Source organism: Microchirus variegatus (assembly GCF_963457635.1).
Source record: "Microchirus variegatus genome assembly, chromosome: 3".
NCBI lineage: Eukaryota > Metazoa > Chordata > Actinopteri > Pleuronectiformes > Soleidae > Microchirus > Microchirus variegatus.
This window is the reverse complement of record NC_139804.1, coordinates 20,560,262-20,574,837: the sequence shown is the minus strand read 5'-3', so window position 1 is coordinate 20,574,837 and position 14,576 is coordinate 20,560,262. Positions and strand designations below refer to the sequence as shown.

The following is a 14,576-nucleotide window of genomic DNA, read 5'->3' as shown; positions in this document are numbered from 1 at the left end:
AGGTTGTTGGTGAGATAACAAAGGACAATTCGGACACAGTGTGAAAAGAAAATAAGAGAGGAGAAGGCGCAGCAGAAGCCTGTCAGGAGGGGGCAGTGAGTGCAGTAAAGCATGTGAGGAGGGGAATACTGATATTACTGTGTGTATGTGGTGACTGCTTCGGGTGCTTTTTAGTGGTTTGGGCAAATGTAAAGCTTATGTCATCACAAGCATTGCTCTTAACAGCAAAAACATGTAAGGTACTGGACCTAAATGTTTTTTTTTACTGTAAGTAACAAAGTGAACATTTTTTTTAAAAAGCCCCCCCCCCCCACACACACACACAACACACAGGAGAAGAGCATATGGGCTCTGACTCATGAAATATCCACACAGTCACGTTTCTAAACTTACCTCCATGACCAGAAAAACAGAGTTGGGTGTTTCCTGGAACAGAAGAGACAAAGAATCAGTTACAGAAGCTATTTATCCTGAAGCAGCTGTCCACTCCATCATACTCATACACACACGCGTGCACACACACACACACTCACACAAGCAAACAGCCGCTGGAGGAACTTGTTATTTATGAGTGTTTTCTTAACATGTATTTTAGGAATTGCTGTTAGAAATTAATACGTCAATGTGAACACACCTACTCAGTTAAAATGTAAATATAACTGTTGTATTTTAGGAAATGTATGTACACTTGCCGGCCACTTCATTGGGTACACCTGTTAAACTGCTCCTTAATACAAATATTAAATCACCAAATCACATGTAGCTATGATCAACAAAGATCAGAATTGCTTTGAATGCGACATGCTGGTCTAATTTTCACAAAGATGATGAAAAAAAAAAAATATTGGCAATTACAGAATATTGACTTTGGACAAAAGCAGCTGCCACATTAATACAGTGCAATACAATATAGTATACCTTTTAATAAAGAAGCCAATAGCTCCTCTTTGCCATTTGTGCAAAAAAAAAGTGGAACCAATAAAGACTGAGTAAATGAACAAGCCTTAAACCTCTACACTATTATAATATCTATTACTTAGGCCTCAAAAACATAGTTTTGTCATTCATAGAATGAAAATGAAGTTGACGTTTGCTCCTAGGCTGCATAATATTGAGTGATACGTGTTAAAATGTTACTTACACAGTTGTATTAACACAGAACGTAAAGGAATAAACTGCCAACTAAAGTCACTACAGTATTTTTTTTAAATAGTTTCCGTACAATTCAAAAAAACGTGCGACCAGTAGTTCCTGCACTGTCCCACTATGAATGTCATCTGACATGTGACCCCATGCTAATGAGCTTGGTTGGTTGGTTGGTAAGTAGCTCAAGTCTTTTTCAATCCTCTAATGCAATGTAACGCTGAACGTATCGAGACATCACCCACAGGAGCTGTGCGTACGAACACAAACGTCCATGTTTTTTGAGCATGTGTCCGATTAACCAATAAATATGAAGAAAAAAAAACAAGACACTCTGATTTCCTCAACATATTCTTTTTGTCATATTCTGCCTACTGGACAATTTACACAGACAACACCTCTCGCCCACACTGAACAGAAGCTACAGCCACATCAAACCATACTATTCACTTGAAAATACTGTGGGTTTTTTCCAACTGGGGCAGGTGGCGGTGGGGGATGGAACACCAGTATTCATGCCCACTGTATGTGTGAGAATGAGTGTGTGTTGGGGGGGGGGGGGGTTCAGGGGGATTACATAATGTGGCTGTGGTCTACAATCTGTAAAAGAGGGGGGATGGGAGCAGAGCATTGGGCCAGGGATACATCTGTCCTGTTTCAACACACGTGCAGAGTTAAATGCATGAAAAGGAAGAACATTTTTGCTGCTTATATCAATATCCATGTGCCTCAGTTTCCTCCGTTTTATGTGTGGCCTTTTCACATGACTTTAGCTGTTTTTCTCAGTCTGGTTTGTTGCCTAATTAGTAAGGAGTGAGATGAATTTCAAGAAGCAGGTGGTGACAGAGGAAAATAGGGCCTTTGCTTATGAGGGTTTAGAAAGGAGAAGCAGCTCACAGAAATAAATGTAACAACCAAACAAAGTGATTACATGAACAAATGTTTTCTACAGGTCACATACTACTGTCCCATTTGAAAAGAAAATTGCTGGACTTTGGACATGACTCAATACCAGATGAGGGCCAGGCTCAAAAACATCCCCTTCCAGAACAAAATATTCCAAAACAACCATCATATAAATAACCTCTCTGTCACAACAACCTTGTCACACTCACTGTAACATTTAGATGGTGTTTCGCAAGCAGGAGAAATTAATCATCATCCTGAGACCCTTTATCTTAAGATGTGACAACTGCCACAACATGATTACTCAGGCACTGAAACATAGGTGACACAAAAACAAAAAAAATACTAGAGTCAATGGAAGAAAAAAGAAAAACAACACTGGGTCTGGTCAGCTGCTCAGTTGTTGCGTCACACTTCAGCACAAGTAGTAAAATGTTACGTAACAAAATGGGGGATGGGGTCAAGCTATAGAGGATGGTGGAACTGTGTGTGTTTATGCTGGAGAGGAGGGGGTGTCACCCATTTGAAAGCCGGCGTGTTTCTCATACGCAAGAGACGAGCATAATCTGGAGTTTTCTGCACTTTGTGACGGGAGCAGCACACAATGACAGACGACTGCGTCAGTGGTGGTCATAAGTAAACCTTTATTGCGTTCCCAGGGCAAAAGGCCAGGACTGCTCGTTGATTATCCAGCGGAAGTGAATGTTGAGTAATGAGGGAGAGAGGCTGTTTTTTAACGTCATAGGTTGACAATTTGTTATTTTTCAGATATGCTTATATGGCCACATTCACGCCCCATAAGAAAGCATATTAATCACGTCACACACTGAAGTTCATATCTGACATTTCAGACACCGAATGCTGCATTATGGTATTATAATATATGAAGACAAAAGTGGCACCTCCATCAATTGCCTTACTCTGCACTGTTAACGTCTGTTCTTGCTTGCGAGGACAATCTCCCTGAAGATGTGCATAAAGGCCAATATATAGGCTATGTTCTGCTTGAACTGAATGTCGCAATCAACATGTCCTTGACAGTAGGTACTGACATCTGTATACAATTTGAAACTGCACAGTATTTGTCAAGGGTTACTTGGTCCAGGAAGGCCAATACTGTGGGGTCAATTTAGATTTTGTACGATTTCAGTCGTGTTTCCACCGAGTGGTTTGGTACATTTTTATTTGCGTTTCCATTAGGAATAGTATCAAAATAAACAGCCTCAATTGTTCAATTCTCGGGCACCACTCGCTTGGGCTACCACAGTAAAATGGTACGCTTCTGTCAGTCAGCTGATTTGGCGACAGAAAGACATCAGTCCCTTGTGACTGGTGTAAATATACGATGGATTTCTCATATAAAGCTTGACATATTGACAAACAACCACAAACTGAGCAGGAAAGAATGGACTGCTGGATGTCCACCATTGTTGTCTGCTGTGTTGCATTTGAGTTTGCAGCCAAGTAACGCCTACCATAATGTCCCAAACCGAACCGCCCCATGATGGAAACACAGCATAAATGACAATAGCTAATTATGTAAGGTTAACATGTATCTGTCAGTGTGGAATACCAGATTGACATGTACTGTCATTTTATCATTAATGGGCTCATACATGGTACTGGAATGCAGAAATGCAACTCTCTTTGAAGACAGAACATGGAACGTAAGCAGAGGCCTTAAATGAGCCAAAAAGCTTGAGAGGACGCACACATTGTCCGACCACGCTTGGGCATTGTGACGCATTTAAGAGCGCACAAACACTGCAATCAGTCCTGTCAACTGCACACCACAACGTTCTTAATCGAGAAACACCATAGCTTCACTGTATCCCTTTAAAGCCTAGACCACATTGAGGATGTCACAGCTATACTAACACGACCAGCCATGCAAACTGACTCCCGGATTGTGCTGCAAACATAGTTTGGGGCCTGGATTAATTTTTAAGACACGTTTTCAAACCAAAACACTCCAGTATGGAGTTTTAGATAACGATAAGTGAGACACATCAGGCCCATTTAAATAACTTTCCTGAAGTCGGTTGCTTTTTTAACAGGCATAACCTGCATTGAGAACACCTATACACTCATTTTGGTGTAAAAGTGTTTGAGTGCGTGTCTGTGCTTCACTGAGCAGTAACTAAAACTCTCAGGTTCCGTCTCAGTCGGATGAATACCTGGAAAAAGCAAAGCTATGCAAAGGAATGTAGACGGAGCCCAGGGAAGTTCACAATGCAGGTTTTCTAGGAAAAGTCAATGAACTCCAAAACAACTCTGTGAAAGTATCCAAGAACAAGAACAGCCCCTTTTTTTTCCCTTTTAAGCTGTCGTCATGTCAGTCCTGCTTCAATACCTTGTGTAATTAGGAGTCACACAAACACACAGTAGACTGGGGGCCCATCTCTGGGCAAGAACACAATGTCCATAAGGAGCAAAAAAAAAAATCTCAACCTACCCCCTTCCTCATTTGAATCTCCACCCATTTCTTTATGTTCCTGTTATGTCACAGGAAAAATAGCAGTCTTCATGAATACTACACATGTCTGATTCAGGTTTAGGAACAAAGCAACAATAAAACTGAATATTTCCAAAGTTATATGAAGAGATAAAACGCGACATAGAAAGTGACTCATGATGATTTAAAAGGGCTTTTTTTTCAAGATTTAAGTACAAATTCCTACTCTTTTTTTTGATGAAACGCACGTGGTGAGCCTTTAATGTGCAGCATGACTGAGAGCGAGTCATATAGCTGACACAAGACACCTCATCTACCTCATACATGAAGGAGGAGTTGGAGCTGATCAGACATGTGCTTAAAAGCTTCATCTGTATTACTACTTTTTGCTCCAAAAAGTATTAAAACACGAAAACTATAACATATCAAAGGTAACTGCATCCACATGACAGTTCATGTATACTGGTATGGTCGTGCAAGTGGAAACAAGCAGATTCTCTACTCTCCTTTCCAATGTACTTTCAAAAACTACTACTAACAAGAAACACAATGGTGAAAAATTAGTGCAGGGTTTTATTTCATGGGACCAATGAGGTAAAAGTGAATCTGAAAGTCTGGGTTAGCAGGGGTTTTTGTTCTCAAATGATAGTCGTGTCACGACTGTTGAGAGCCAGTCAGAAAGCAAATGTGGGTAACTGCATCATTGTCAGCATTTCCAAATTTCTCTGTTGAAGTCTGTTGTAATATCGGTGCCAGGTACAAAAAAGCAGTCTCAGACGAGTATATTTTTCAATACTGCATCTAAGCTGGAGATTGCTTTATCCAGGAGTGTGGCAGGACTAATACAACAAACTGTTGCCAACACAGTCTAAATGATAAATTGTAAACATAGATCTGTATACTACATTCATTTGCATATTGCTCATATGTCTTATCCCATATCATTAACTACACTGAATTCATAGATCTGACATGTAGTGAAAAAAGGTCAGAAGTCCTGAGAACTGCAGTTGATTCCTCTTGTGCATTGACCAAAAGACACAATACGTGCTGAGGTAGTGTGTTGGTGTGTCACACATTATGCCAAACATACAAAGGGCCATAAGCACTTCCATTCACTGTTTATTCAGTGTACACACCATCAATGCCGCTGAGTGAACGCAGTGCCACGCGGCAGTGTGAACAAGCACACAGTCAGCTGTAAGCTTCAGTGACCTCACAGAAGAAAAGAGAGTTTAGGCCCTGGTTTTAGGTTCAGGACAATGCCATTAACCAGAGCTACCAGAAATCCACAAATGATGAACATTGCAGCACCTATGTTCATCATTTGGCAATATTTTAAGTTAATTAAGTTCACATTTAGTGGATATAATTATTTACCATGTTCATTGTCTTAGTGTATCACATTTACATATGCCAACTACAGCAGATGGCTACAAGAATGCCATTAGGCTTGAATGCATCTTGTACCATAAAGGAAACATTAATATCAAATAACTTCATAGTACTGCCTTGGTTGGTTGTTGAGATACTAAAAGCCACAAATGTAAACCAAGAGGAAAAGTGCTACAGCAAAAGTTAGCAGAGTCACTGAGATTCATCCTGTGGGAACCATGGGTGTTTGCATGGGATTTGTAATAGTTTATATAACAGTTCTGGGTATGGAAAGATCAACTGACAGACAGAGGCATTCCTTAAGTAGCTGAAAATGTCCTGTACAGACATGGCTTTGTTAGGATTAGACTGACTTGAGGTTTTCATTAGCAGTCATTTTAAGAAGAGCAATTGGATAAAACACAATTATAATGTGGCTACTTATACTGTATATCTACAGAGTGCTTAGTGCCCACAATGTTTTTAGTCTGACCAAAAGCACAGAGTCAATTTTATACCCTTCTGGGACAAAGTCAATAGTCTGACTAGATTTTGGAATAAGTTTGAACTTTCTCTGGTCTCAATCCACACCACAGTGCCAGTAACCAGAGGTGAGCCACTGCATCAGCAGAATCATGCTTATCAAAAGGTCAGAAACCCTCAACATCATCATCCCTCTTTATGAGTTTGCACTGACTCAGGTTTTTTCAAATCAGGTTTGCTCAAGTCAGAGAGGTCGTTATTATCATCAGACTTTTATATAGGTAACTGTGCTTCACAGGTGCAATGTGATAAGTTCTGATAAAGCTGGGTCCAAATTTCAGTGTTCAGTTATTCCACTTCTTTCACCACGAGCGTCCTCACATTTTAACAAAGTTCTCACTTTAACCAAACCCATAATTATTGATTTTCTTGTACCAAAGTGTTTTGTGTCAAGTGTTGGAAATGCATTTCAGACAGTCTATACAAGAAAAGTCTTCAAATAAGGCTTTCAATGTCTATGTGATGCGAGTAAATCTGAAATTGGTTTCTGAATAAAAATAGAAGCTAGATGTGACTAAATAGTGTGCAGTTGCACCAACCAGCTCATATTACATTTCCTGTTCCGTTGGGTAAACCCAGTCACACAGCACATGGGCTGATGAAGATGGAAATAAGCCAAAGGGGGTGAAAGAAGAAAGGTTGATAAAGGGCAAAAAAAGAAAAAACTAAACCTATGGCATAAATGGTGAATAGAAACAATGGAAACGAGGAGAAAGAAAAGTGGGAGACATTAGTTGGTCTTGGTTAGCAAAGGGATGCAATACACCAGAGTCTATTGAAAGACGCCACAAGAGGAAACGCACACCATTAGAGTGGCTACCAAGAGACAGATCAATACTGCAGGGGAGTGAAGAAAAAGGTGACTCGTAAGAAATGAGACAAGACTCGGTGGCTAAAGCTGAGCAGAAGCAGCTCAGTAATTGTACATAACAACAGGAAACAGAAAAAGGATGGACTGAAGTGAAACCAAACAACTAACAAAGTGGGTTTTAATGGACTGAGAATACATCATAACAGGCACAGCAGCAATATCTCAGTGTCTGTCAAGTAGGTTTTTCCATGACAAGCCATGACAGTGGCAAAGTCCACAATTGATTTCTACATTCCTTTTTCCGGCAGTGCGTCCCCTGTAAATTTCAAAGCACTAAACCTTGGACAAATAATTGTATATAATAAACACCACTAAATACATATAGTATGAATGGATTCCAATCAGCCAATACTGTATTTTTCTTTTTGCATTGAAGCAATGGTTAAACATAAATGCTTGACAGAAGATCAGTGCAGCATAAAGGGAATGTCCAGAACTATAGGCCTCTATATTTCCACATTGCGTAAATCATTGGTGTTACCTCCCTTTTTGGTCTCAATACGACATGAACCAGCTGCTGTCAACCATTCCCTTATATCTAACATAAAAGAAGACAATGGTACACATCCAAATCTACATTCTCTCAAACAGATTTCTACTTGAAGATTTCTGGTTGAAGATTTCTACTTCAACCAGCAAGGCTTTACTTGTCTTCACAGCACTGGCTCAATTCAGTGACCCAGGAAACTTACATAATGACTGTATGCATTCTAAATCATCTCAAGTAATGCTGCAAATTCAATCATTGCTACATGTTCCACTTCTCACTTTTTAATATCATCTCTAAGATCATAGTCATTGTCATCATTGTCAATTGCTAGTTTATTAATTTACTTCGTAAATATTCTTCATATAAATATAAATATTTATTTGGCTGTCGAAGCAGTTCCACCATTAAATGACTGGACTTCCCTCTCACAAGAACAGGGCTGGTGGATGGATGAAATCATGAGTGGGAAAGTGGAGAGACAAATGAAGAAGTGGTAGGACGGATGGTTCAGTCAGGACTCAGGAGTGTCCCAGTGGGAGGCTGACGCAAATACAGTTAAGTACCACTACAATGTGGGAAGTGTTTCATCATCATTGCTGTCCATTTCTCCTTTTGGAATTCAAAATAGCAAAAACCAATATAACAAAAACTCCATAGGACTACTGGTAACAATAGTTTGAAGATGAGAGCTAGATTTAGATCCGTTTTATTGCATGTTCACACAGTGAGAAGCATAATTATCAAGTCAATGAAAATCCAATATTTCCCTGATGAGCTATGAAGGGATAATACTTTGCCTTTAGCATTGCGTCTTAATTTTTCAAAACACATTTTAATGGGAATCTGTTCAATGGCGAGCTCCTAGTCAGCTACAAAGGATTTGTTGTTCACATGTGCTCATGTAACATGTGAATATAGGTTCCTCAGATGGGCAGCAGATAGAGTGGTCTTTCAGATTCAGCACAATACCCTCTCATCCACTACTCTGACACTACTCTGTCATACATCATACTTACTACATACTGTACAACAGGCTTCATAGTTCGGCCAAAAGTCTCCTGAAGACTTTGCTTAGAAAAGCTTGTTGTTGCAGTTTCACGGTCAGCTCTATGCAGTCATGGAAAAAGTGTTTAGATGGGTGAGTACCTGTTGTGAGCACACACCACATGATAACAGATCCTCTGAGCAGCTATAACAAAGCAGGGCGAGTGATTCACCAAATGACCACATATGCAAGTCTTACTGTTTGTACTGTATAAACTTGAGTACTCAGTGTTGATTGGTTATAAACGGTACACTCTGTACACAGGTCCCTTTGGTGGATAAACAGAAAGCACTGCTCCACTGCTGGCGATGTTGCAAATGGGTATCAATATTGGCAAAGAGTTTTAGAGATGGAGCGATTTTTGTCAGGTCAACTGACACATGTGAAACAAATGTGTCCATCCATGTTCATCTGATGAGAGGAGCTCAGGACAGACAGCTGTGCTGAAGTATTTCAGACCTCAACACAAGTTTTTTTTCCCGCCTACTGCAGCTTTAAGAAAGTCATAATTCATCTGGGGAGTTCGTCTCCTTAGCCTCAGTTGTTTGAGTCATTGATTCAATAAGACAAAACTTTCCTGTGAGACCCTGCCTCCAGTTGACATGAATGCAACACATCATTACAGCAGATTTATCAGCAGTGCATTCATGCTGCCAGCAAAGCTGTTGTACTGGATTCACACGTGAAGTTCACTGAAGTCAGGAAACCAGTTTGAGACATTTACTTTGTGACATGCAGCAATATCATGCTGGACATAACCATTAGAGCAACTGCAAATTGTGGCCATAAAGGGATAAACATGGTCAGCAAGATGCACTGTGACATTGAAATGTGACACAGTGTTCTGCTGTTGTAGATAATCTGTCTAAAGGGTAGCTGCACACTGAATGGTTTTTGTGTGTTTGTTTGTTTTTGGCTCCACTGGGTTTAAACGGTCGAGTCTCTTATCGCGTGTGAGAAAATGTCAAGAGATCAGCAGTTTCAGTTTCAGAAATAATTAAGCCGGGAGATGCTTGATTCCACTTTTACCATGTTTAATATTGACACCATTATCACAACCTTCAGTATCCACCAATACCAAGATCAGTCCAACACAGTCTCTTTATTCCTTACTAAGCAGTTAATAACACAGTGGTACTGATGCATTGATCTAGCCATAGCCAGCCATTTAAAAAACACAAAAGCTACAACTGAGTCACAAAAGCTCTGCTCCCAAAAATAAAAACATAAACAGCCCAGGAATATGACTCATGTTAAAATGTTGCCGCTTCTTTTTTCCCAAACAAAATGGCACTTGGCCCTTTTGCTTATTTCCTCTTGTCTCTAAAAATAGTTCCACACAGCTGACATGGTCACTGCAGCGTAGCAGACATGTGCAGCCCTCAATCGGGTTCTGGTCACATGCAACAGCAGCCACTTCACTTTTGTGCTTAGTAAAGCATTTTTGAGGTATTCAGGGTGTTTTTGTTTTTTTTTTACTCCGAACAAGTGATTTTGTCCAGTATAAAATGATACAAATACCAGGTATTAGATGAGCAGATTCAGCACTTCAAATCAGGCTGGTTTGTCTGAAACCAATAATCATGCCAGGTGAAATAACAGCTTTTCCTCTTCCCTACTGGGTTTTATACATTGCATCGCTGCCACACGAGTGGCTGATTTCATTATTACCTGAATAAGCAGGCGTTCCTAATAAAGTGTCCTTTGAATGTATAATCCATGAATGCGCTCATAGAACGTAATTCAGAAACAAAGTAAAAACAAACCTACCTGTACATCATAAAGTGCCACAATGTTTTCATGCTGTAGCTCCTGTGTAAAAAACAGAGTAGAAAAACAAGATGCATTAGCACTGACACTGAACAGGCAGCAAATAGACTCAGTTGAATTGACAGATCTATCAGGGAAATAAAGAAGACTGCTCTCACAGTAGATCAACATCAAATTACTCTTAAAGTGCATAGAGCAGATAAGTGAAAGGCTTATTTAGTATCATACTCACCTTCAGGATTTTGATTTCCTTGCCTAGAAGGATCTGGGACTTGGACAGGTTCTTCTTATTAATGCACTTAATGGCCACCTCCCAGTCAGTCTTCTGTAGGGCAGAGAGCAGGAAGGACAGGAAATATTATTAATAATAATATTACAAACAGTACATAGTTTCATCTGACAGCAGTTCATTGCCAGTGCAAAGATTCACAACAAAATGGTAAATGGTAAAGTATTTATATAGCGCTTTTCCAGTCTTTCCACTCAAAGCTGCTTTACACTACAGTTCCCATTCACCCATTCACTCACATACGTTTCTCTATCAGTCATCTTTCATACCCACTCACACAGCCGTCAGGAGCAACGTGGGGTTAAGTGTCTTGCCCAAGGACACATCGGCTTGTAGACTAACGGAGCCAGGAATAGAACCCACAACCTTCGAGTTGAAAGAAAGGCTCATCATGGATGATTACTCAATTAAGACAATATATGAGAAGATAAAGAGATACTGGGTTGTATTCCACTATCAACCGCTGTGTCCTTTTTAGCTATGTTTGCTCAAAAATACTGATGTGTTGGGGGTGACAGTAAAGAAATCACAATCACTAAATATCATTCCAGTTTTTCCAGTATTTATCACATTTTATCATATTTGACATGGCATGTCTCAGGTTAAAGTCAGTCGTTCATTTCCTGAACACTTTCTGTCCTTACTTATTGTTTCAGGTCTAGTTTAAACCCATAATATAGACCATGTGCAGTAGATGGCCACTGTATCATATCATGATTTTAGCCTGTCCTCTTCATCTTTGATGACTCTTTTGCATAATGGACCAATCCATTAAGGGAACGATAAAAGAGAAGACTGTTATCTCCGTCATTTTATTGGCTTTTAAGACGAGGCAGTCTTTAACATTTAATGATGTCGTCTACCACCAAGCATTGTTGTGCCACTTTCTGAAACAATTAAATATGAGAGTTATTATACATTTGTCCGCCATAGCAAATAAGATAAATGGAAGCTCATACATATTATATATTTATCATAATTATGCTAAATAGCTCTACAGAGTGGTTATTAACTTTTATTTAAATGATTTTACACCAAACAGGTGCCTGTTAGTAACTTAAATCAACCTCTATTGCTATATTGTTGTGTGTATACAACATTATCAGCATGTCTGTGCAAGAGATAACAAGAAGGATGGGGGGGGCAGTTATTGAAAGCAATTCAGGTCACCTGAGGTCAACAAGAACAGTAACCACTGTTACTAGAACTAGATGTTAAGTTAGACCTATTTTCTCCCTGGGCTATTATTTCCAGATCAGCTTGTGAAGAGGACAACTTCTGGAGTTCACGTGAGCTGAAGGATGCTCAGGACGTGCTGCCCACGCAAACACCCAACCACGGAAACCAAAAAAAACTCAGCTGACTGCCATACTGTTTGTGTGTACTTTAGGTAAAGCTGAAAATCAAGCAAGTCATTATTTGCATTAAGTGACATGTTTTCACATGAATCTAGGTTAATATGAGGAGTCAAATTCTGCGGGTGAACACCACTGAGAGGCTGGCACATCGTTCTTTCTCCAGCTCAGTGATGCCCCTTCAGCCAAGTGTGACTAAACTGCTAAGGCTATACTTGGAGAAGAAAAGGAAGGAATTCATGTACTGCTGGAGGGTGAGAGGTGTGGGCACAATGCCTTGGTGATGCACCCAGCAATAATGGAAATTTAGAAGTGCAGGGCGGGCTGATACTTTCTGCTCAGAGTCATACTTCAGAGATGGAGGTATGCCTTCATTTTCCAGACTAAGATATGATCTCATTTAGAAATCATAGCCAATTATATGTGGCGTGAGCAACAAAGGGGATTAGCCTCGGTGACACTGCAGCCAGACACCGCTGTAACAAACAGGGAAAGATTCTAAAGAAACATACTTAATGTGGTTCTTGGACAATTTGACAAAGTGACATTTTTGTATGTGCAACATACATCCTCACATTACACATCCAATGTGTGACTTGTAATGTTTTGTTATTGATGATGTTTGATCATTTTGCTATCCATTCTTGTTTTGTCTGGGAAAAAAACTAAAAAATACAGTTTTTATGAGATTTATGATCATTGTTATTGATAGTTGTGGCTTTAGTGCACATCCTTTTAAATTCAGACACATGCACACTTGGAAATATTTTTGCACTGCCACTGCAGCAAACATCTGTGAAAATGTCAATTAATTGGATTTTGACAAAATAATAATAATGCTAATTTTACAGGTGTCCTATTGGGAAATATTTAACAAAAACAGAAGCACTGATGCTATGAGCTGAATGTCCTGCCTCAAGTCACATGAGGCTGCACAGTATAATAATGTGATATTACAGTGTAACAAGAGCCCATACCAACACTGCCTATTTGTCATATTATCGTCTGTTGGTCAGGTGGTTTCAACCTTCCTGTTGGGCCAAGGTGGAAAAATGCTGAACAGCATGTACAGGATAGGATGATGGGAATTAAATAGTAGATATCTTGGTCACATCATATTCCTCATCCATTTTAATACGATTGGTTATTGCATGTGACTAATAAGAAGGATGGACAGTGTACAGTGTGACTATATCAATTGTGACATTATCTTGAACACAAGTGAACACACGACACATTTAATTTTATATTAAAAAATATTATTTAGTTAACCGACAGTTGTCATGATGATCATCAATATCACATTTGTCGCAATGATTACTGATATTACTAGATTTCCCTTTCTTTTTTTTACAAAATTGTAATAACTTATTTTGGTCATGTCTTCCAGCCCCGGGTTCATACAAACACAGAATCTGCAGTGCTTCAGGAAGTGAGGGGATGCTAATATTGGCATTCATTGATAAAATGAGCACCATCTGTTTCATACCAGCAGCAAAGGGGGTAACATGATGTCGTGTGGTGCATCTCTGTCCCTCTCTCTCACACACACACACACACGCACACACACACACCAAGTGAAAACCACACTCCATTCAAATGGACTTCAATTTCAGAGCTTTACACTCACAGAGCCATAGGTTTGAGTGCTTCAATATGAATACAGCTTATGCAGCTCTTACATAAGGAGTGTATGTCCTTAAAAGCTGAGGAGAAACACATCACCTCATCCTCCCTCAGTACGTCAGCAAGACATTCAGTGCTGTCTGACTCATCCATTTCATGAATGAACCAGACATACACATACACTAAATCAGCCAGCATCAAGCAGCTGACATGACACTGATACCCCAGTTTGTACAGTCCTGCAACATTACATCAGCCTGTGTGTACATGTTTAGTTTCTGTTAATATTACCACCACCAAACATGGTGACAGCCCACACATACAATGCTGCAGGACTGCATTGTGCACTGGCACTGGCTGACCCAGATTTTCAATTGGCTGCCCACACCTGCCCCTATTAAATTCAATTAAAAGATTTGGTGTCATTGAACCAGATAGATACAGGATTTGCTGAGCAACACCATACATTCATGGGTGTACACTCGTCCATACACATCTATACGTGAGGAATAGTGAACATAAAATAACATTAAGAGCTTTAGCATCATGATAGCTTAATAAAAGTGACACATTTTATGTACCAGGGTAATACTCAAATCTCACTCCAGTGAATGCACAAAGAAGCTGATAAGTGGACTAAACATATAGTTAAGCTATCGTTTTCATGCAAGATATGGAAAGAAGGGGTAAGAAAACATTGCCGGTTTGT

The 14,576-nt window shown here is 39.7% G+C and overlaps 1 protein-coding gene across 1 annotated transcript in view; it reads right to left on the bottom strand.

Moving 5' to 3' along the window:
* Window positions 1-14,576, bottom strand: part of ulk2 (unc-51 like autophagy activating kinase 2) — a 32,135-nt gene that overhangs the window by 17,432 nt on the left and 127 nt on the right. The window contains exons 2-4 of the mRNA XM_083886312.1: window positions 10,830-10,922; window positions 10,598-10,639; window positions 394-426 (exon numbers count right to left, since the gene is read on the bottom strand). Of these exons, the coding sequence (XP_083742438.1) occupies window positions 394-426; window positions 10,598-10,639; window positions 10,830-10,922 (168 nt within the window). The remainder of the gene's footprint in view (window positions 1-393; window positions 427-10,597; window positions 10,640-10,829; window positions 10,923-14,576) is intronic.